We start from the raw sequence: 23,132 nt of genomic DNA, 5'->3' as shown, positions 1-23,132 counted from the left end.
GGTCAGCATTTCCTGCATATCACGCAAGAAATCCCTCGATGCATCAAGCTCGATGTCCTTAAGACTGACATCAATAGGTGCCCTGGGTTGATACCCATACGTAAGCATGAACGGACTAAAACCAATAGGCGTATATTTAAAATTTTTATAGGCAAATTTCATCATTGGAAGATATTTTTTCTAATTTTGATGCTTTTCCAGAGACATGTGCACGAAGCATATCCTCTACAATCTGATTCATACACTTTGTTTGCCCATCAGACTGTGGTGGATGATCAGAGGAATTCATACTCAAAAGTAATTTCCTTGTTGTTGTAAAACATAAAGCAGAAAAACATGGCATTATAACAGCAGAAACCAGGTATTCATCGATGCCCGGATGTACCCACACCTGCTCATGGAATTATCGGTGTCCCGAGTTACCCATATCAACATAGAGAGTCATCAGCGTTTCGATGAGTCACATATGTCCATCCGTAAACCATCAGGTTGACTATATAAATCACCTAAAGTATGGAACTAGAGAAAGAAATGCCAACAAAGGAAAAATCCAAATTCCTTAATCCAAACACAACAAGATAAACTCGTTAAACTCTAAAGAAAGAGATTTCAATAAGTGAAAATGTTGACTAGATTACACTCATCAATACATGCAGGCTATAGATAAAAGAAGTTTATCTAGAGAATGCCCACACAATAACTTTAAATGAATTCAGAAAATGAGATTGTCTTTGAATGCTGAGGTCAACATGCTAAGTGATGTAAGCAAAGCAACAATCTTGAGCCCAAATTATCCTAGGGCTCGCGGGGAGATCACCCAGAGGCAGGCAGGCAGGAGGATGCATACTCTCACACGCCGTAAGCGGCGAGCTTATGAGGAGGCTCAGTACTGGGACACATATCACATGCTCATGAGCAGAGATGCTGCTGCTGCTTGGAGGAGACTCAGAGAGCCCCGTCCTCCCACACCTATTACCGATCCTCAGACCTGGCAGACATATGTAGAGAGACTTTATGATGTGCTTGCACAACCCCCTATACCACAGCCCATAGAGCCATGCTTCACAGTCTCCACCTTCTTCACCCCACCTATGGTTAGGAGGGCCATATGCCGACTCCAACATGGACGGGCGACAGATCATACAGGATTACAGGGAGAGTATCTCATCTATGCTATTGATACATTGGCACCATTTCTTGCTCATCTCTTCAACAGAGCTCTGTCAGAGGGGTTTCCGGCTGAGTGGACGATGCACACTATTGTGCCGATCCATAAAGCGGGAGATGTTTGGGGCGATGCTGCAAAAACATGCATAAGACATTCATGCTCTAGTTGGTGTATATCCTATGTCCAATTGCCATCCTCTTTCATCACTCTAGATATACATTTGTTTTTGTCTCGAAACATGCAAGCTTTTGAAAAAAGCTTTGGATGAGCAACCCTTATCCAAAAGGGGTTTTTGGCATAATCTAGCTTGCCATTTCTGCAATTTCTGATGGTCATTGAGAGCTTGCATGCTTTGCAAAGACAATATGATCCTCCTCTTGCTATAGGATAGCATGCGGGAATGACTGGTCTCCAAAAACTGCAACAGATTCTTCAATAGATATATGCTTTCACAACATGACACCAGAGCATGCTAGCAAGAGGCAGAGGCAGAGGCAGAGGCAGATGCAATACCAGAAGATGAAGCACGAGTCTGCGCAGAGGAGCGCTAGCGTCCCATACTACCATGATATCACCCATACATACCTTAACAATTTGAAACTCCCTACTAGTATGCTGTCTAGGAAATATGAATAAAATCCTATATAAAAGGAATAAGATGGCCTTATCCCAGACTTTCACATACTAAAACTTGTCTCTATATACCTGAGACTACATCAAGGAATAACTCTTTTCGAGTACATCATTAGAAAAGAAATTGAATTATTGGCGCCTTTCTAATGATAACTATCCAAAATACCCTAAAGCTAGGGAAGAAAAATAACTCACCTAGATACATAAGCAACTAGGTATCTGAGTTGGAATATGTACAAGAGTACAAGCAATATATTCCAAAATTAAGTGTAAACAACGAAGGCAAATGCTATCTTCAAACACATGATATTATTTAAAAGATCAAAAGATCCTTATAAACCATGGATAAAAGCATAGAAGCTCCTTGAATCCATGAAAACCATAGTTGATCATAAAAATCAATGCATGCTATCTAATGGTCAATAATCATGTCCAAAGAAGCATTAAAATTGGTGGCCAACTCATCAATCCGGAGTATATGAACGTGGTGTCGTTCAAGCAAAACTCCAAAGTAAGCAAGTGAAACACATGTGTGTAACACTCATTAAAAAACCCCTAGATACAAGTGATCTAGGCAGAACTTGATGACTCCATATAAAACTTGAAAAATATCCAATAAAATCCACCAAAATAAATCGATCAACTAACCCATGATAGAATTTGTCTTAGGCATAAGAATTAAAGCACAAACTACACTTAAATAAGTGCAAAATAAATTATCATGAAAAAATGTCAAAGGTGAAACATACTTTGAACGCTTATTATAGCCATCAAAAGAAATTAAGGAACATGTCTAAAAAGAATGGCTAAACAATGGAAAAAAATTATGAAAACATCGTTCAGAAATAATCCAAACAGAAATAACTATTAATACGAGGTATAATCGTATTAATAATATACGAATAACCCGCATCTATCTAATGTCAGCTCGTGAAAACATACTTCAACATTAAATAACCCTCGAAAATATTAAATTCTCGAGAAAAAGAATTATCATGATTTTTTTCTAATTTTTATTAATTTTATAGGGCCTCAAGATACGATAATTTTGAATTCCACCAAACCTATCTTATGGCATTCCAATCTATATTTTTTTAGAAAATTTTTAGCAATAAATTTGTCAAAATACCATTGATATTTTAAAAAATACCAAATTCTAGGATTTCTAAAAATAGTTTCTAGAATATTCCTAATTTTTTCTTGAGAATCCTATCGTTCATGAAATTTTCAATTTCATTCAACAATTCTCAAATCCAATGAAAATTTATAATTTTAATGGATTTTTTAATTTTCAAGGTTAAAAATATATTTTCAAAGGATTTTGAATGGTCACGGGCGCCCGAATGGACACACCACATGTCAAACACCAATCCTACATTTTCCTCAAATTTAAAAATAACCTTTGTCTAATTTTTCACTAATTTTCAAGAATTTTTGAATTTTTTAATCTACCCCTAACGCAGTAGAATACAAACGGTCAAAAAATTTTAAAATCCCAACGGTTTTTCCGGAATACGGAAAGCCAATAGTTTCAGAGAAATAAAAAGAGAAAAAAAATCGAATGTGAAAGGTCAAAAGTTTTCGGAATCCGAAAGGTCAAAAGATTTTCTGGAATTCGAAAAGCCAAAAGGTTTCGGGAAAGCGGAAGGCCAAAAGGGTTTCTGGAAGATGAACAGCCAAAAGGATTTAAGAGAAAAATTTTAAAAATTTCCAGAGATTTTTTTTTCTTCAAATGTTAAATTTTCTCTAATTTTAAGGCTATTTCTCAAGCTTTTTTTTGAAAAAACTTCAAAAGCTTTTTTGTAAATAACAAAAAACTCATTAAAAAAAAACCAAATTTAATAAGCTTAACTAAAAGCTTATAATTTTTTTAAAAAGGAGGGGGGAGGTTTTTCCGCCGACAAGCTACTGCGCAGTCTCCGCTCCCTACCTGTGCGTAGATTTGAGAGAGAGAAGGTTATCTCTCTCTTCTCTCTTCACTCTCCTTTCTCCTTCACTCCAAATAATCTCCTTTCTCTCCACCCCATCTCTTCTCTCTATTAATCTTAATCAGAGAGGTTAATTTTTAATTAACCTTGTTAATCATAATTAAATCATAATTATGATTAACATTAATAAAAAATATGTTTTTTTTAAGAGGTGTTTATACACACGAGAGAAAAATATAAGGAAAATTCAGAATTGAGAGACGAAGAGGGTCCCACGTACACGGGAGAGCATTCAACGTATCAACATGCTGTCCCCTACTGCATTTCAGTAAAAAATTGACAGAAATCTGATCGTATATCCACGAAAAAACCCGCAAAAATGTATAAAAAATACGTTTTTAATCATAAAAATGCTCAAAAAATTTCTAAAAAATTAAAAAAAATTCTTAAAAATTATAGTAATTCAAGAAATTCATTCTACCAAAAATATCCACAATAAACTATGTGGTATTTTCGTAAAAATTTCCATTAATGCTTATTTTAAACCACAAAAAATAGAAAAAAATAGCATGAAAACTCACAGAATTCTCCCGCAACGTCGATTCGTCCATTGAATAGTAGTAACACGCGTTTCAATCGCCATATCGACGATCCACGTGCAAGTCATCAACACAAATCAACAAAATAACAAATTTTTTAGTAAATATTAAAATTTACTTTAAAAAATATCAAAAATTGTAATAAGAAAGAAAAATCAACAACAATTAACTAGAGATTGCTCTGATACCACTGTTAAAATCCTAAGATATCTCTAGATAATTGTTTTTTTTTTGGGAAAAACGATCCTTCTATTAGTTAATGAGAAAACGCCATAAAGCTACGAAGCTCACCTCACAAGGGGGGATAATAAACACAGTGAACACCTGAGCTCCACTCCCGTGGCTGGCCGCTCTCTGGGGGGGGGGGGCTACCTAGTAGTACATGCGGAGGTGAGAAGAGCCAAACTGGAGGCCTGTAGTGCCAAGTGACATCCTCGCCCCTCGCGATGAGGAAAGGGCCAGGTTGCCAAGTGCGGAGGAACGTCTTGCGGCGACCTCTCATGCGATCCGAGTCGCCCTGAAGTTTCCCCCAGTGTCCTCTCAAGGTGTGAATGATGTCCACCCAGAGGGCCTGTATGACCTCCGCCGGTGGAGTCGCTTGGCGGTCTATGGCCTCCCTACATCGGGCTCTCCATATGTGCCAAGCCGTCATGCTGCTGATCATCTCCCATTTGTGCCTGTCTCCCTCCTGGGAGACTGCCGAAGAGAAGTCTGGCGTCGGAACCACCGCCATCGCCCTGTCAGAGACCTGGATGGTCACACTGCCAGGGACGTCCTCGTATCCAAGGGCCGGGCCGCTGTCTGTGGCCCAAGCCACCGCACCCCATGTCACCATCATCTCACCTGGCGAGCCTGCAAAAACCATCCTGAGAGTGCGCTGCCAGACCTGCTGTGCCTGTGGGCAATCCCATAAGCAGTGCCGCTGCGACTACTGTGCATGGCCGCACCGAGGGCAGGACGCTGGGTGTCTGCCCAAAAGCTAGCCAAGCCCCCACAGCCAGTCCTCTATGCGCTGTAAGCCAGAGAAAAAGCGTCACCTTCCGGGGCCGGAAGCTGGCCCAAAGGCGCTGCCAGAAGTCCCTAAGGAAGGCAGGGGAGAGCCCCTGTCGCGGCCAATGCTCGGCCGCCGCCGGGGTGCCCGCTATCCTGTGCCTCTAGATCCGCCGCCCCAGCCTCGCTGTATACTGAAAAAAGGGGATGCTTGGGCTGGTAGGGGCCGAGTAGGGGATCTCGCCAAAGCTACTCACCTGGATCCCACTGAAGGCGAATAAGAGGCCTGCTATCCCAAGCCCATAATCTCCAAGAAAAGTCCTCCCCTATCGAGGTCACTGTCTCTGATGAAAGCCGACCACCCGCACCCTCTGAAAAATACAACCCTGGAGCTCATCCAAATCTAGTCGGGTCCTCTGAAGCTGGCCTCCCTCTCCCACCTCGAAAGTGAGTGGGGCGACTCTCTCTGCTGAGCCGCAGACCGCTAGAAGGATCTCATGCCGAGTAAAGACGCCCATCCACTGTGGAGGTGGAGGGTCCTGTACTCGAGTCCGCCACTCCCGGGGGATGGCCGCCTCAATGTCCTGCCTCATCAACTCTCTGGCCCCTCATCCTGCTGAGTCTCCTCTCCTGAGCCTCTAGAGGCAGCTGCTGAAAACCTATCCAGTCGTCTAGGGACTGGGCTGGGCCCGGAGGCTCAACGGGCCCCACGACACGTGAGATCGCGATCCAACCATATGACCACTGGGAAGTCGGATCAAGGGGTTCCAGATCAATGGCTGCCTCAGGCGCTCCTCATCGGTGCCCGGGGGAGTCTGGAAGAGGGACGGCCTCGGATGCTCCCAGGCCTCAGAAGGCTAGCTGCAAAACGCTCCTCGAAGCCAAGGCCCACTCCTCTGGATCGCTGCTCTGTAAAGATCCACCTGATGCTGGGGGTCCAGGGGCCGCTAAGAGAAGGAGTGCGGCTGAGAATCCTGGAAAACAAGAAACTCCTTCCACGGCTCAGCGCCTGGTAGGAGGCCACGAACCACCAACTTGCCAAGCAAAGCTCGGCTTTGGCAAATAGGATCAACTATGCCCAGGCCACACCTCTCCCTCGGATGAGTGATCACAGCCCATGCCACCTTGGCCCTGGCGGGCCGCCCGTCGCCACCGGACCAAAGAAAGTTCCTGATGAGCCTCTGTACCTGGCCAATGCACGCCCGAGAGAAGGCCCAACAAGAAGTGATGTACCACATGGTTGCAAGCAGAACCTGGTTGGCCACAACTACTCGGCCAGCTAGAGATAAACGAGCGGTACTCCAATACAGAAGCTTCTTCCGAATGCTCAGAAGAAGGGGGGCTATCTGCTGCTCCGGAGATATGTCAATGCCCACATAGCATCCCAAATAGCGCACTGTAGTGCCGGGGGGCAGCCACACTGAAACCCATCTACTGGCCTCCAAGTCGGGGGGGGGGCACAGAACTGACCCACAACCCACACGACTTGTGCCAGTTGATCAAAGCGCCCGAAGCTCTGCAAAACCTGTCCATGGCTGAGGCGAAGCAGCGGAGGTTCTCCTCCCCTCCCCGAAGATAGACAGCAGTGTCATTCTCAAACTCCGAGTCTAGGAGCTCCTCGGAGGTGGGGATGAGGAGCTGGAGGCCCTGCAAACCTATATCCTGTGCCGTCAAAAAAGTGCTCATGGCCTCCGCCACAAAAAGAAAAAGAAAGGGCGCCAAGGGGCACCCCTGCCGCACCGAGCGCGAGAGCTGGAACCTCTCTCCGCGCACGCCCTGTATCAGCACGTGGCTATGAGCCGACGTGTAGAGTGCAGAGACCCCACGGATCCACTGAGGGGGGAAGCCCATCCTCTCCATAGTGCCTTCCAAGAAGGCCCAGTCCACCCGATCATATGCCTTCTCGAAGTCGAGAAGGAGCACTGCCAGATCCTCCTGCCGAAATCTAGCCAAAGCCGTAGCCTCCCAGAAAGAGAAGATGTTATCCAGGATGCTCCTATCCTGGATGAAGCCTGTCTGCGTGGAGTGGATGATGTCCGGAAGGTGAGGCTGAAGCCGCCTGCTGATCGCAGGTGATCGGTCTCCACTGTCTAATCTCCAGTCTGTCTCCTCCCTCTTTGGGGATCAAATGAATCAGCCCCTCTGCCATGCTGTCCGGCATGTCTCCCGACTCCATAATCTCCTGGAATGCCATCTGAAACCCCTATGCAAGAGACCCCAGTACCTCTGGAAGAAAGCCACTGAGAGACCGTCCTCTCCTGGGCATTTGCCCCGAGGAAGTGCCTGAAGAACCTCCTCTAGTTCCGTATCCGAGAAGGGAGTGCTGCAAATGGGCCGGCACAACCGGTCTTGTGAAGCTCCAAACTGCCTCCCGAGCCTCTCTCACCTTGTCATCTGCTGGCTCAGCAGAGAGCAGATCCCTGTAAAAATCTGTGGCTATCGCCCGAACCCTAGGGGGATCCACCACTACCTGGCCATCAGCCTGACGAAGACGCCTGAGACCCTCTCATCTGAAGCGAGGCCCTGTCGCCTCAAAGAAATCTCGAGTCACTCTGTCTCCAGCCTGTGTCCAAAAAGAAGCCCGAGCATGGAATCGGAACTCCACCCTCCTCTCCTCGATGGATCTGATCTCTGTGCGAGCTGACTCCATCTGCTCTGAAATCCAAGGGCTCGTAGGATCCCTCTCCTGGAGTCTCTGAAGGGAAGCTAGACTCCTCCGCAGGCTCCTCACCTGCTCTCTGAAAGCCTCCAGACGGTCCAGGGCAGCCTGTCTGAGCATCCCACTGATCTCCTGCAAACCCCTGGCAAGATCGCTGGCTGCCGATCCTCTCCTGAACTGCAGCTCCTGCCAGACCTGCTCAACTCTGGTCGCAATCTCGGGCTCCTCTATGAGACAATCTGGAATCCGGACGCTCTGGCCTCGCTCTCCTCTCGTAGGGTCCTCGATCTGGAGAAGCACTGGAAAGTGGTCTGAAAACGAGGAGCCTGCAAGTATACCCACAGTGCCACCTCTAACACAAGCCCACTCATCAATGTAAAACCTGTCGATGCGGGAAAGGTTAACTCCTGTGGCCCATCTATCCGAGCGCGAGAAAGATAAACTCCCCTGCAACCTGCCAAACTCCGAGAGCGTCCACGAATCCTGGCCTCTCACCTGCAGCACTAGTTCCTCCCAGGTAGCGAGCTCCGGCCCATGAATGGTCTCCTGGTTGCCCCCCATCCTGTCCTCTGCATCCTCCAGCATGTTGCAATCCCCCCCTAGGCACCAATGGTCTGCCATGGGGAGGGACTGCCTAATGGTGCTCCAGAACTCGGCTCTCCCGGTCGCCCCATTAGGGGCGTAGAAGTTGAGGAAGCCAATGCGGTCCTTCCCAACCCGAAGGATGATCCACTGCGCTCGACCCTGGACCAGAGTGCCAGAATCCACAACCTCGGATAGAAGCTGCTCGCTGACTGAGATGCATACTCCACCCTGGTTCCCCTGGGAGCCATATGCCGGTGACCAAAAAGTGTGACTCTTGCCTGGCAAGATCTTTCCGCAGGTGCGGGTACGCCTGGCAGAAAGGTGGTGTTCCTGAATGAAAAGGATATCTATGGGTCCTCCAACGAGAGCCCTCTGGATCTCCTGGCGAAGTCTGCCCCGACCAATGTAGCAGCGATGTCCACCAAGACCCTGGATGTTCCATGAGAGGATTCCTCATGGATGAGCTATGGCAAGTGGAGCAGCCGCCTCTGGCTCACCCCTCTCAGCCGGCCCGGAGTCTCTCCAAAAAGAGGGTGACCTGTCTCTGTGTCCAGCCCCACTCCGCCTCGCCTGTCCAGGGCATAGGCGTGAGACCAATCCTCTGCATATATGTATCTAAAGGTCGGCTGCACCCTCGGGGCGGCATGGAGGAGAATCAATAGCACCGCCTCAACTGAGGTGTGGACCGGATCTGATCGCCAATCTCCTATACCAAACAAGCTCATGCGGGCTGAGTGTAATCGGGTCTGCAATAGGTCCGTGAGCCCCCAAGTTCACTGAAGTGGTGAGAAAACTCCAGTATCTGATCACGCAAAACTTCCTCTACAGAGTTGCAATCCCATGGTGTGTCTGGGGCAACACTGAGAGGAAAGTAGAAGGCCACCATGCTGCTCACCACTGAAGGAGAACGAGAGGGATGGCAGACCATGCAAACTCGCAAGGGCGCGACCAGTGTCTCGAACGGGCCAGCATCCAGCTGGAGACACCTGAACAAACCGTAATCCACTGGGAGCCCCATCACTCGTGGGGGCCCCCCAGGGGAGGCTGGAGAGAACTCTGTGGGGGCGGGCGAAGCTAGGATCGCCATCTCCACCGGCCCGGAGTGGCGGTGGAACAGCCGCTGGACTGAACTCTGGCCTACCCAGCTGCGCTGCCCCGGGGCAGTGGGTGGTCTGGCAGAGTATCCTGGAGAGGCCGAGGAGGGATGGTGGCTCGCGGAGAGGAGGGGGGAGAGCGAGGAGAGGATGGAGAGGCATCTGCTAGAGGATAGGTGTCAGGGGGGGCCGCCGGGGGAGGCGGGAGGGGGGGGACTGGGGGGGAGAGGGGGGGGGTGGAAGGAGTGCTCTCCGAGTGAGGGGAAGAGGAGCCGGGGGTCGCAGCGTGCGGCCCGGGATCCTCAGGAATCTGCTCCATGGAGGGGGCGGGGCCCCCCGCGGGGGGAGGCGGGAGCGGGGTCTCCACGTGGGGGGGCTCCACCGGCGGCCTCAACGGGCACTGAGTCTGAATCCTCATCCATCGGGGTGGGACCTGCTGGCCGCCTATCCCTGACCTGGAGCATAAGTGCGGGTAGGTGCCTGGACGCCAGCCGGAGTCGCCTGTCCACTAGCCTGTCCGCCAGCCTGTGCTGCCTGCTGGCGTCTGCGACGGTCCCTGCGGGCCGGGCGTTTCCGCCGGCGAACCTCCTACCATCCGCCAGCCTCCTGGGTCTGCGCGGCATCCTCCGCCGGGGCCTGCTCGTCAGATGATGGTGCCTGCTGAGACGAGCCAGGGATGTCCGGTCTCTGAGGTGGATGGCCACCCCTCGGGCCTCCTGAAGGGGGTCCAGAGGCGGCAGAGCGTGAAGGATGAACCCCCTTGCGGGGACAGGCGCGTGCGAGGTGGCCCATCTCCCGACAGCTGTAGCACTGGCCGGGGAGGCCCGAATACTTCACGCGCTGTATCAGATGTCCTCCAGAAAGACAAGGGAGGAGGATCGTCTTCGGGAGGGACTCCGGTGACGACCACAACACGAATGGCCGGGAGTCCTGCTGCGCGAGCTATCACTGAAGCCGCTGTCTGAGGCGTCTCCACCACCTGTCCGAACGCCTTGCCAATGGATGACAAGAGGGGCAAGTACTCCCTGCGGAGTCCAGGAAAGCAGATAGTGATGGGGAAACCTGTCGCGCCTGCTAGCGGGTCAGAAGCGGGGTCGAAACCGTGAGTCCATCGCGCCAGGAACGCCCGGGATGAGCGGAGGGCAATGGGACTCCGAGCCAGCACCATCTGAGCTGCCTGGGGGGGGACTCGAAATCCACCTGGTAGTAGCCACGTCCCAAAAAAACGACGCTGACGATCTTGGCAGGCACGCCATCGAGGCTGCCTTGCAGAAGGTCGCGAAGCTCTCTCCGCATCGGACGGCTACCCACTATCTTGCAGACCAAGGAGGAGGCCTCGAGCAATTATCTGCAGCTGTGAACTCCAGACGGAGACCGGAATCGGCAGGGGTAGTCGGAGCGGCTTCCATGGAGTCCTCCAGAGGGAAAAGGCCAGAAACCGGGGTCACCAACGGGAGGGACACAGCCCTACGAGGAAACGGAGAGGCGGAGGGTTAGAGGATAGCGGGGGCGGAGCGGGGGGGGGGGAGGGGGGAGCTGAGGCGGGGGGGGCTAGCGGTGGGGGGAGGGGCGAGACGGAAGGGGAAGGCGGGGGGCAAGAGCCGCGCAGCGGAGGAGAAGGCGGGGGGGGGGGGAGAGATGGCGGGGGGGGGGGGGGGGAGATGCGGAGGAGAAGGCGGGGGGGTAGAGATGGCGGAGGAGAAGGCGGGGGAGAGAAGCGAGGAAGGAGGCGGGGGGGGGGGGGGGGGGGAGCGAGGCGGAGGAGAAGGCGAGGGAAGAGATGGCGGGGGAGGAAGCGATGAAGGAGGCGGGGGGGGGGGGGGGGGGGGGGGGGAGAGATGGCGGGGGAGGAAACGAGAAAGGAGGCGGAGGAGGAGAAGGCGGGGGGGGGGGAGAGATGGCGGGGGAGAGAGGCGGAGGAGAAGGCGGGGGGCAGGCGGGGGGGAGAGGGGGGCGCGCGACGGCGAGAAGCAGCGGGAGGGGGGAAGAGGCGGAGCTCGCAGGAGCAGATCTCGCAGTTTAACCACCTCTCTAGATAATTGTTATGTATAAATCAGGCATAAACTCATCCACCCGACCACCCCCGAGCCCAAGGGATGCACACATGAAATATAATGAAATACATCATACGTCTACCTTGATGGCGCATACCATCAAGAGGTATAACTCCAATCCAATAGCATGTAGCTATAGTGTGAAATGGTAGGTGAGTGGTTATGATGCTCTACAGAAGAGAGCATAACATAACCTTGGCCTCACAAGCCCCAAGCCTCCAAGCCTCCCTTGAGTGTGTCCCATGCCCCTATTATATAGGAGGGCTCTCAAGTGACTCTTGACTCTCCATTTTCCATGTGTGATCCTTGGATGCCTGACCCTAACCTTAACCCTTAAGGTTAGTTCTAACCCATGCTCCACTAGAGCTTGTTCCCATGCTCCCATGCTCACAAGCCTAATGTGGGTTAGCCTCCTAGTATATGCACACATAATGTGCATATAACACAACATGAGATTGAATCCATGGTGAAGGAAGCAACAATTTGTACACATTACTTGCCGAAAATGCATTCAATCAAAGGGAGTTGGTATGACCAACAAGTTGCCAATCAAGAAGTGTGCTTGATCATCCAAGGGTGGGATGGGTTCAAAAGATTGCAACAACATAGTAATAGTTTTCCACACTCGCATGTGATGCAAACCCAAGTTATGTTTCAAACATGCTTGTGGAAAAGTCATCACAAATCTCTCATCTGTGACGACATCTACCATAACAATAACTCCAATATAGGCCAAAAAGCATGGCTTTTGTAGTTTTTGTACTGCAATTGGTCGAAGAAACACCGAAGACCAATGGATGCTTACCAATCGAAAAGAATTCCCAGTCAGCGCATCTGTACCATGGTAGCGAATAGAAAAGAAAGCTAATTTCTAATCACGAAGAAGGGAAGATGCATAAGGGCATCCTTGGATTTTTCCTTCAAATTTACTAAGCAATGCTTCCCAGGGAGAAATGTCCCGATCGCCATAAGCTCTAGTCTTGATGGAAGCAAACACGCCTGCAAGCATTATGGCTCATGGGTGTCGAAGTTGAAAAAAAGTGGGAATCATGGTGGTCTTTCTTGCCAAGAGATGATAATGCAGATTAAGCATATTTAATCCACCATTCATTTTAGGAGTGCAGACCAAATATCGTCTCAAAAGACGTAGCGCTCTCATATGATGCTTGGTTTTCCACAGGCATCAGACATAAGAGTATCAATATCAGTTTATCGTCAATATGATCACATATGGCATTTTAGCAATGTTGCATCATTATGTTAAATTAACAATGGCAAATAAAATTGCATATAGGACATAATGATTGATTGAACAATTGTGAGACGCACATGTAAAGGCCATGTAGAAAACTTCCAATACGCTAGCTTGGGCTTCAATTTGTTCAATACCCAGTGAATGGCATCTTGTGTAGACATATACCATGCCAGTAGATATCCCAAATATCTAACCTGGTGGTCTGGTGGATTAATTTGTCCTGGCCATAGCAGTGCATGCCAATCACAAGAAGTCAATGGAAGCATTTTAGACTTAGAAAAGTTGATATAAAGTTTAGTTGCTTTACCAAATAATTCCAAAGTTCTCGAGATGCACTTGAGATCATTGGGATCATTTTTAGTCATGAATAGAGAATCATATGCATAGGCTTGGGCCACAAAATGCGAACCATTGGATAATTGCAGACCATGTAATTGCCCTTGTGCAGGTAAGAGATCCATATACATCAAAAGTGGATGCGTGGCAATCGCATAGAGCAATGCACTAAGAGGGCATCCTTGACGCACAAATTTTTGCAATGTACACTTCAATGAAAGACAACCAAAAACACATTGGGCAGTACTATCCCTATATAACCAACAAATAGCTTATTGCATTTTACAACCAAAGGCCATTGCACCCATGACCTGAGCTATGTAATCCCATTGAACTGTATTGAAAGCTTTCACTACATCCACTTGCATAACAAGAACATCTTGAGAAGTATATATGGTATATTCCATCACCAGATATACATTAGCAATATTATCCATGATAAATCTTTTGGGGAGAAAACTATATCGTTGTGGATGCAAACCATGGAAAGTAGACCACCAATACGATTGCAAACATTTTACTTGCCAATTTATAGATAACTGGCATGTCCAATCATTAAAGAATTCTCCCAATGCTTTTTTAGGTACTAAAGTCACAAGGCCTTCTTTCTAGGAATTAGGCATGCATCTTGTTTCCCATGCAACATAAATCATGTTCAAGATCAGAAGTTCAAGCTCATCCCAAAAGGCAACAAAGAATTCAACTGTCAGACCATCCGAACCAGGTGACTTCCAACGTCCCATACCATATAATGCATGTGTGAGCTCTTCCTCAGTGAAGGGAAGATCATGTCTCAAAGGAGATTCATTGTCAACAATGGGATGCACACAATTTAAGAAAATTTTTCGAGCATCATGAACATCAGAAGCCACAAGAGATGAACTCTGAAATATGTGCTGATAATGATTGACACATTTAGTTGCAAGCCCCATTTTCGTGGACGTCCATGTCATCGAATTTCTTAACATGCACAATTCTGTGCCTCTGCCTATCACCATGCAAGCTTTTGATTTTTTTTTTTCGACAAGCAACCTTTATCTTAGAGAAAATCAAAAGAAGATAAAAACACAACCCCCTCCCCCAACACACACACACACCCCCCTGCCCCCATGCCCCCTTCCCCTCTTTTCCCCTCTTCTCTCCCTCCCTTCCTTTCTTCCCTCTTCTCCCTCGTGTTTTTCATAACTTTAGTTTGAGTATTCAGCTGAAATCAGAGCTTCTAAGGCTCCCTCTGCCTCCCTTGTCCCTTCTTCCCTCCCTCCCTTTTTCCCTTTTTGCAAGCAAAGAATCAAGTTGCGATAGGCCCTGAAGGCAGTTGTATTTATGTTAGTCTAAAACTTAAGGTTGTCATGCTAATTATTGCAGAAGTTTATTGATGGCAGATGTTGTGTTCATTCTTTCGGCTTCTTGCCTGTTAACATTATTGAGTGTGTATTTTGTGCAGCCATTTTTTCTGAATCGTTGCCTAAGCTACAAAGTGGAGGAAGCACGTCAAAGGCGGTAGGAGTTTTTATTTCTCTTTTTCTATATCCTCTTTTAATGTGTTTGATTGAAGAGATTGACTGCTTCAATTTCTTAGATGGTTTGGTTGCAGAGATTGCCTCTTCACTAGTTCATGTGGAGGGTTTCTATGAGTGTTGTGCGCCTTAGCAGCTTTTATCTTGATGCAGTATGAAGCTCACAATCTCAGTTACCAAGGTTTCAACCACCCCATGTGATGCCTGGCTGAGCACAGGAAAGCCAAATGGAAGATGCTTTGGTCCAGGGAATGTTTCACAAGAGCAAGTATTTCAGTCAGTTCTTGTGATGTTAACCACTCCCGTATCTACTTCAGGAATGGTATGCTTGATTACAAGACAGCCTAGCTTAGAATTTGGATATGATGTCTTCTCGTTATCTGCCTCTCTTAGATGTATAAGTACTAATGTGAGCAGCATTTTCAGGGCTATTCTTGCTTTCGGTTGAGCCAAACCCGTGTCTTGAGGACCACTTCTGCAAACGTGTCCTCAGCTGAAGATAAAGGGCAGCCATCAGTTATTTTTCTTCTCCCAGAGATTCGAAAGCTGCTGTTGAATGCCGAAAGGGATGGTGCTGTCATTGTCTTCATCACCTCTGGTATGGTTCTATTATAATAGTTGTAGCTGTGATTGCAACAGCTGTTGTTTTCTGTATGTGGGCTTGTGTGCATTTAAGTCGTAATACTCTCATGGGTGTACAGTGGATCTGAACCCTACATGCAGTGGAAAGGGCACACAAATTGAATCCTCAGGTGAACTCGAGTATTTAGTTATGGCATATGTAAAGCAGTTCTTATCAGAGTCTCATGGCTGAGTTTTAAAGTTGGACTTGAGTGCTGATTAAAACTAAACTGGAGGTTGACGTATCTGGGTGCTGGCTAGTGCGAAAGTTCATGATTCCTGCTCTTGCTTGATCTGTTTCCGTTTGGAAAGCTCTCCTATTTCTTTGATGATGGAGATTCTCTATTTTGGATGGTAAAAGTGTCCTGCTTGTCTTGTATCCATGCTTGATCTAGCCAAGCTGGTAAAACCTAGTTACTGATTTTGATTTTGTACACGTGCTTCTAATTGCAAGGGTTTGCACTGGCTCATTTAGAAAGTCTAGTTCTGCTACTAGGTTTTTGAGTTGCCTTGACAAGAGATGTGACTGGTGAGTAACCATGTTCAAAAAGAGGCTCCAGCCTCCATCTCATTGATCAACCTTTCCTTTCAGTTGTGGCTTTTATTAGCAACCAAATAGCTTCCTTTGCATGAAATTTAGGCTATATTCTTTTAAATCTGTCCTAAAGTCCTACTTTTAATGTGACTTGAAGCAGCTCCATGGATTATCTGGTTATGTTGGCAGTAATAAAGGATTCTTTTGATGCATCAAGCACCTCTGCTGGATGACTACATTTTTTGGTATCACTTTGTGGTTATTATTGCTTCTTCCAATGAAGGAAGAAAAGTATCACCAGGTTATTTTACTGGGAAAGACCGAAGCGATGGCTACAATTTAGTCTCTAAACATGTGATGCACAGAGGACATACTCTGTTATTGACTTACGGAGGCATGCCTGATTTAATTTATTCGTAAAATTCATCGTGTATGCCATGTGTATGTACTTTACAGAAAGGGCTTTTGTTGTTGACACATGAAAATGGGTGTGGAATCTATGCTATTGAAATCAATATGCAATTTTTAAAAGTAATGGATTTTTTGTTAAACAGATGCACAGGAGAGATTTTGTTTTTTTGTTTTTTTGTTTTTTTTTGTGAGGTGGATGTTATGGCTGGCCTTTCTTTGCTTCAAGAAGATGTATGTATGATGTTGACAGTTTTTTTCACATCCTCATCACAGTAAATAGCAGTGGTTCAGTTTTGTGGGGCAGCATATCGTTAACAACCTTGTGTCAAAATTGGCTGGATCCAAGTGATGGTGGGCATGCCAATGGAACAATTCCTGAAATCTCAGATCACACATTACACTTGGAGTTATATCCAAGTAGGTTGCAGGTATTTCTACCTTTCTTTGCACTTTAACAGATGTAGGTAATGTTCTGATTTCGCCAGGTATGTGGTCGTTTTAATATGCTGCTAGTTTTTTTTTTTCAAATAGTCATTCAACTGACATGCAAATGGGGAACTGTGAGCATGCAACCAAGGTGGTAAAGTTTAGCCTGGGCTGGAGGTATACTTGAGTCTCATGCAGCAGGAGGCCCTAGGTGGCTGTCCTCTTTTGCCCACAGGATGCAGCAAACTGCAGCCTGTGGGCCAAGGACCAACTGCACGAAGTACTTCACACATGTACCCAGCATTTTGGTTCCTATCCTTGTATAGTTTTTCAACAGGACTGTGTGTGAAGGCTTTTCCCCTTCTTGGACCACTAATACCATAGTGCCCATTCATAAAGCAAGAGACCTCATGGACCCCAACAACTATGGCACTATCATGATTGGCCAAGATTCATGGGGAAGTATTGGAGGGAGAGATTGGTGCTTTGGCAGAGAGACGGAGACAGAGATAGCTAGGCTGGCTTTAGGAGGAATTACTTGACATTAGACCATATCTTTTCTCTCAGCCTTTAGGACCATGATCAAGGAGGGCAAAGCCCACTGTCAGAAGGTCTATTGTTGTTTTGTTCATTTTCAGAAAGCCGTTGACTCAGTTACGAGAGCAACGTCTCAGTTACCACAAACCCACCAACTGACTGTTCCTTTCCCTCAGGTTTTCCATCTTTTTCTTCTGAGGATTATCCCCAGAGACCCTCCCTGCAAAAGCAACACTACTTGCACGTAGCAATGCTAGCCTTACCCATTCTATATTACCTTATTACACTTTTCAAAGATTGCCCTAGCCATTTCTCTGTTTTCCAGTTCTGCTGAACATGATCGACAGGCCACCCAAAATAATATGGGCTCACAGGTTGCATGTAGTTTGTGTTTTACCTAGCACTGAAGGCCAGCGGATAGGGTCTGCAGGCACTAGGAGGGCTAGCATGAGAGATAAGTAGCACCGTTGGAGTCAAACAAGGATGCCGACTTTCTCCGACACTCTTGGGACTCTACATTGATGAGATACTAGGGTTTAATGATCAGCTAGGTGTTACAAGCTCAGAGCTAGCAGGGACTATCATACCTATCCTACTATATGCAAATGATATTGTACTCATCTTGGAATTAGATGAGGAGTTGGAACAACATTCAGATGCATAGCAGTCAGTTGTCGTGAGAGGGACCTTAGTGAATCTTGGGAAAACCAAGGCTATACTTTTGAACACTTCTTACCAGGCATCTCGCTGGCAGTCTTTCACATACAGAGGGGATGCGGTTGAGATAGTCAGATCATATGTATTAGTAATTACTTGGGGATTACAATCACATAGCAGGCATCTCGTCATGAGAGGGACCTTAGTGAATCTTGGGAAAACCAAGATTATGCTTTTCAATACTTCTTACCAGCAGGCGTCTTGCAGGCAGTCTTTCACATACAGAGGGGATGCGGTTGAGATGGTCGGATCATATGTATTACTCGGGGATCACAATCACTGGCCCAATGTTTACAATGTGATTGGCTGTCGAGTCACGCTTAGTGAGAGGATATGCAGTCCGCGGGCTCCAGGTCCGTTTCCAGGATCCTAGTACCGACGCCCAGTGAGAGGATATGCAGTCCTCAGGTGGTTGGAGAGAAAATACTTCCAGGCCCATTTCCAGGGTCCTAGTGCCAGATGTTGACACTTTGGTTCACACTAATGATGTATAGGGCCTCCTTTTGGGGGCCAGATTTGGGAGTGGATGATTGGAGGAGGCAGGTCATGATGTTCTCACACATCAGCAGGAGTAAGCCCTCGGTGCCATGTGCTATTGTCTTGGCAGAGTTTGGATCAGCCCTTTTGGTTATTGATGCCATGTTACATACCTGCATCATGTCTACTCATTACATAGAGATCACCGCTTTGGAGTCCTCTAGACAGTTGGCACAGGAGGGTCACGGTAGTTGTTGGTATGCTCACACTACCAGTTGGCTCGAGTCACATGGCCTTCAGATGGACTCTCCCCCCTTTGACTGTAGCTTGGAATCCCCCTCTCTTGATCGCTAATGGCAAGAAATCAACTGCATCATGCATGAGGATCTGACGGCTTCACATAGATTGGACATGGATATCTCAGGTTAGCTTCCTATGAAGCTGCAGTTCTATAGAGAGCTCTGCATGAGGACGACTGAGGATGGATTCATTGAGAAGCTCGGATACCTTCAGAGATACATGCTTCATGCCATGAGGATTGCCGTCGGTCAGCTCAGAGTATCTTCACACCACCATTGTATTGAGACAAGGAGAGCAGATTGCATCCCACAGGACATACAAATATGCAGGTAATGCAGCACCGAGGAGATAGAGTCAGAGGAGCACTACATTTTTTGATGCCGAGTCTATTATAAGATCTGTGGATGTTTCTAGTGTTTTTAGAAATGGCCTTTTGTAATGGGTGATACACCACATAGATTACAGATGCTCGGGCTTTTACCTACTTGAGCTTAGCCACTACAGAGACAGATAACAGAGACAGCTGCCCGAGAGATGGGAATGCATCACATATTTCTTTAAGACCCCTTTCGTGACTGTCCACTCGACATCGGACCCCAGCTAGACCCGTTGGCTTTTTGTACATGCGGAATCACCAGAGACTAGGTACGGTCACTTGAGAGATCCATACGCCCCTGTGTCCAGTGAATTCTCTTACCAGCAGTGGACATTAGCTCCTTGTACAGTGTCATCGAGGAGGACGAAACATGACTGAAGGAAAGAAGGCACTGGACAAAGGGGTGGAAGAAGTACAAGCCACCAAGGAAGTAGTGGCAGCCGAGAAGGAGGCGCTAAAAGAAAGGCTCCGCAGCTACTTCGAGCTGGGTGGAGGTGATAAAGAAAAATAAACCAACGCACGCAAGATCATGGTGGACGCTTTTGAAGAAAACCAAAGAAGGCAGCGCAAGGCCCTCATTGCGAGGGTCATGGGTCTCCCAGTGGGAGCATCACCTCAAGAAGACATGGGAAAACTATGTGGAATGATGGGATCAGTGAGGTTCCAACATACATAGATGCGTGGAGGGTGGAAAAGGAGAAGAAAATCATCTTATGGTGAAGTTTGAGGATGCACAAAAAAAGAGGGATTTCATGCAGAAAATGTGGGAGCTCAAGAAGGTCACCGAATACAAGGTGTATCTTGAAGATAACCTTACACCAATCCAAGAAGATAGGCATGACAGAGGTGAAGAAAGCCTGGGATGAAGGTAGATGGGCAGCCTACAGAGATGGCAGAGTGATCATCCGAGACCTACACCCCAAATAGGGGTGCGGGGTCTATGGGGCCAAAGGAATCCTGGACATGGAGGTATGGAATTGCAATGATGGCACCTTATGGTCTGATCTAGGAAGCTTCTCAAAGTTGTTTACAAATAGGGATGTCATCATCTCCATAGAGACACAGTAAAGCATGGAAAGGGGACTACCAGATGTAGCAGGGTATGTATGGATGTCCGCTACATAAGGGAGACATGGACATGTGGGGGAGTTGGAGGATCTAGGGGAGTAGCAGTACTATTCCGATCACACCTCTGGACCATCCTATTTGTGGTCCGAAAGGATGAGAAGGCTAGATACATGTGGCTGAGACTCCATAGGGAGAATGCTAGGGAGGGCTACATAGTAATGTGTTATCTCTATTTATAAGGATGTATTGCACTTTTATAGTTGAGCCTAGGTGTAGCACATATGGCTTTGCTTTGACAATTTCAACAGTGATAGCTCAATTTTAGTTTAGTTCTTGTTTCATTCTCAAGTTGTTATTCCATGATTCAGTTGCTCATGAATTCCTTGTAACTTTTGGTCTCATAGACCCCTGCGGTCTCTTGTAGACATTAATATATCTTTCTTTCTCACTCAATGCAAGAACTGAAAGTTGTACTCTCGGAAAGAGGATGAGTTATACCAACTCTTCTTAGGCCTGAATTGCAAAGAGGCTTGGAGGAAGCTTGGCGGGGGCGGATCCCTGCTCCACCACCTTCACAAAAGGGCATGGTCCTCAAGGCTATTCATAGACTATGTAATGGGTGGGCCTACTATCACGTGGCACTCATTGTTGAGTACATCTCACATGCCGATGATACCTTGGTGCCCCTACTAGCCTACATGTCCAATAGAGCCCTTTGTGAAGGATTTCCACCCTCTTGGTTTGCTGTCACCATTTGGTCCATTCACCAGTCTTGATCAATGTTTTGGGGCAAGCACATACATAAAACAGAACAAAGGTGAGAATGGGGATTTTCCATAGAAGAAAGCTGAAGCATTCATTGGCATGGATTGGCTTGAAAGATATGGCCACATAGCATGAGCACCATGGGATTTAATTCATCAAAGTGACTTATAATGCTTATAAGTCAGTGTGTTGACACATCTTTAATGCCGGGCTGGACATATTATTATTTTGGCAGAAAGGAAAAGAACAACCCAAATATAGAGCTGGTTGACTTTATAAAAGCAGGGACGGGCCAGTGTTTTGATCATCAAGCGCTCACACCTTCTAGTCGGCAGCTGCTCTCTCCCTCTTTCCTCTCAGCGTTGGCCGTACAGCAACACTTCTCTCTTTCAGCTGTCAGCTGGTTGTACAGGGGGGTTGCAGGCTTCTTTTAGCGCTGGCCATACAGCCGACTGCAGGTGACTTTCTGTGTGCTGGCCGTACAACTGACTATAGGGGTTTCTTTGCGCTGGCCGCACAACAGCTGTCTGCTGGTCGTACAGTCTTGGCCGTATAGCATAGCTCTTTCTCTCTCTTCTTCCAGTGTTGCCCGTTGATTTTGGGGCTGTTTTGAAACTGTTTTGGACAGGTTTTGGTGCTGTTTTGCTAATGCTTTGTGGAAAATCTGGTGCAAGATATCTTGCATAACAGCTTCTATTTTTATAAAGAAGTTCCTTTGGGGGGCCGAGCGTTCCGGCTCAATGCGGTGTCATTGTTTTATTGTGGTTTCTTTCCGTTGTGTATCTTAGCTCTATTTGGTATATTTGAAGTGTTTGTCTGATGTTCCAGGTCCCCCTCCTACATTTGCTAACACCATCACCTCCATCCTCAAAGCCGAAGATCCCCTTGATCCTAATTATTATAGGACAATCATGATTGGCCACACATTGGCCAAACTTCTGAGATTGGTGCTAGAGACGAAGCTTAATTCATTCACAGAGAGACATGGATGCAGAGCCTTAGGATAGGTAGGCTTTTGGAGGAGCTACTCTACCCTTGACCACATCGTCACCCTTGGTTTCACCATCGAGGAGGGTAGAGCACGACACAAGAGGATTTACTGCTGCTTTGTGGATTTTCGTAAAGCTTTTGATACCATACCCCGAGCCCACCTCCTACATCGTCTTCTGGAGATGGGAGGCCTATCTGACATGGTTTGGAGCATACTCGCCCTCTATGAGTCCATCACTAGACGAGCGAGAGCCCTAGTACGTACATTGCATGAGATGCTCTCTATCACCCACTTTTGGCCTCTACGTTGATGGTTATGCGGCACATCACTATGCTTATATGGCAAAAGTTGTGCAGGTTGTAGAAACCCACATGTTTTGATGAGGCTATTGGAAATGTGTGTTGGGAGAAAGCTATGGATGAGGAGATGGATACATTGTATGAAAATAAGGCATGGGATTTGGTGCCATTGCCTGAAGGCAAGAAAGCTATTGGTTGTAAGTGGGTGTATAAAGTGAAACATAACAATGATGGTAGCATAAGCATGTATAAGGCTAGATTGGTAGCCAAAGGATATGCGCAAACACATGGGATTGATTATGAGGAGACATTTGTCTCAGTTGCAAAGACGGCAACTATGAGAGTTGTGATTTTGCGGTGGTTGCAACTAAAGGTTGGTTTTTACATCAGATGGATGTAAAAATGTGTTCTTGCATGGTGACTTGCAAGAAGATGGATGTAAAAATGTGTTCTTGCATGGTGACTTGCAAGAAGAAGTGTATATGGATCAGCTACCTGGTTTTGAGGATACAAGTCACCCGGAGTATGTATGTAAGCTTTGTAAGACTTTGTATGGGATGAAGCAAGCTCCACGAGAATGGCATGACAAGATTATTGAGTATCTTGTTACTATTGGTTTTTATATGGTAGATGCAGATCACTCTTTGTATGTACGCAAGAGTGATAAGGGTATTGTGATCATCACCATCTATGTAGATGATCTTATTGTTGGGGATGACAACTTGGATAAGATTGAGCATGTAAAAAGGAAGTTTGAGATGAAAGACCTCACAGTTAACCTTGGTAAAACC

General features: G+C 47.1%; 1 protein-coding gene across 9 annotated transcripts in view; it reads left to right on the top strand.

The window, feature by feature from the left end:
• The window catches only part of LOC147608366 (polycomb group protein EMBRYONIC FLOWER 2-like), a 152,748-nt gene that overhangs the window by 55,104 nt on the left and 74,512 nt on the right, over positions 1-23,132 (top strand). For 5 of the 9 annotated variants that reach the window (XM_086788897.1, XM_086788895.1, XM_086788899.1 and 2 more), the window contains 5 exons: positions 14,746-14,801; positions 14,972-15,140; positions 15,245-15,416; positions 15,520-15,570; positions 16,659-16,813. In XM_086788897.1, coding sequence (XP_086645023.1) covers positions 14,746-14,801; positions 14,972-15,140; positions 15,245-15,416; positions 15,520-15,570; positions 16,659-16,813 — 603 coding nt within the window. The remainder of the gene's footprint in view (positions 1-14,745; positions 14,802-14,971; positions 15,141-15,244; positions 15,417-15,519; positions 15,571-16,658; positions 16,814-23,132) is intronic. The other 4 variants (XM_086788903.1, XM_086788901.1, XM_086788900.1 and 1 more) reach the window with 1 other exon arrangement.

This window comes from Cibotium barometz, chromosome 53 (genome assembly GCF_041138505.1).
Source record: "Cibotium barometz isolate CiBa-2024 chromosome 53, ASM4113850v1, whole genome shotgun sequence".
Lineage (NCBI taxonomy): Eukaryota > Viridiplantae > Streptophyta > Polypodiopsida > Cyatheales > Cibotiaceae > Cibotium > Cibotium barometz.
The sequence above is the reverse complement of the archived record's forward strand: the minus strand, read 5'-3'. Positions and strand labels throughout refer to the sequence as shown.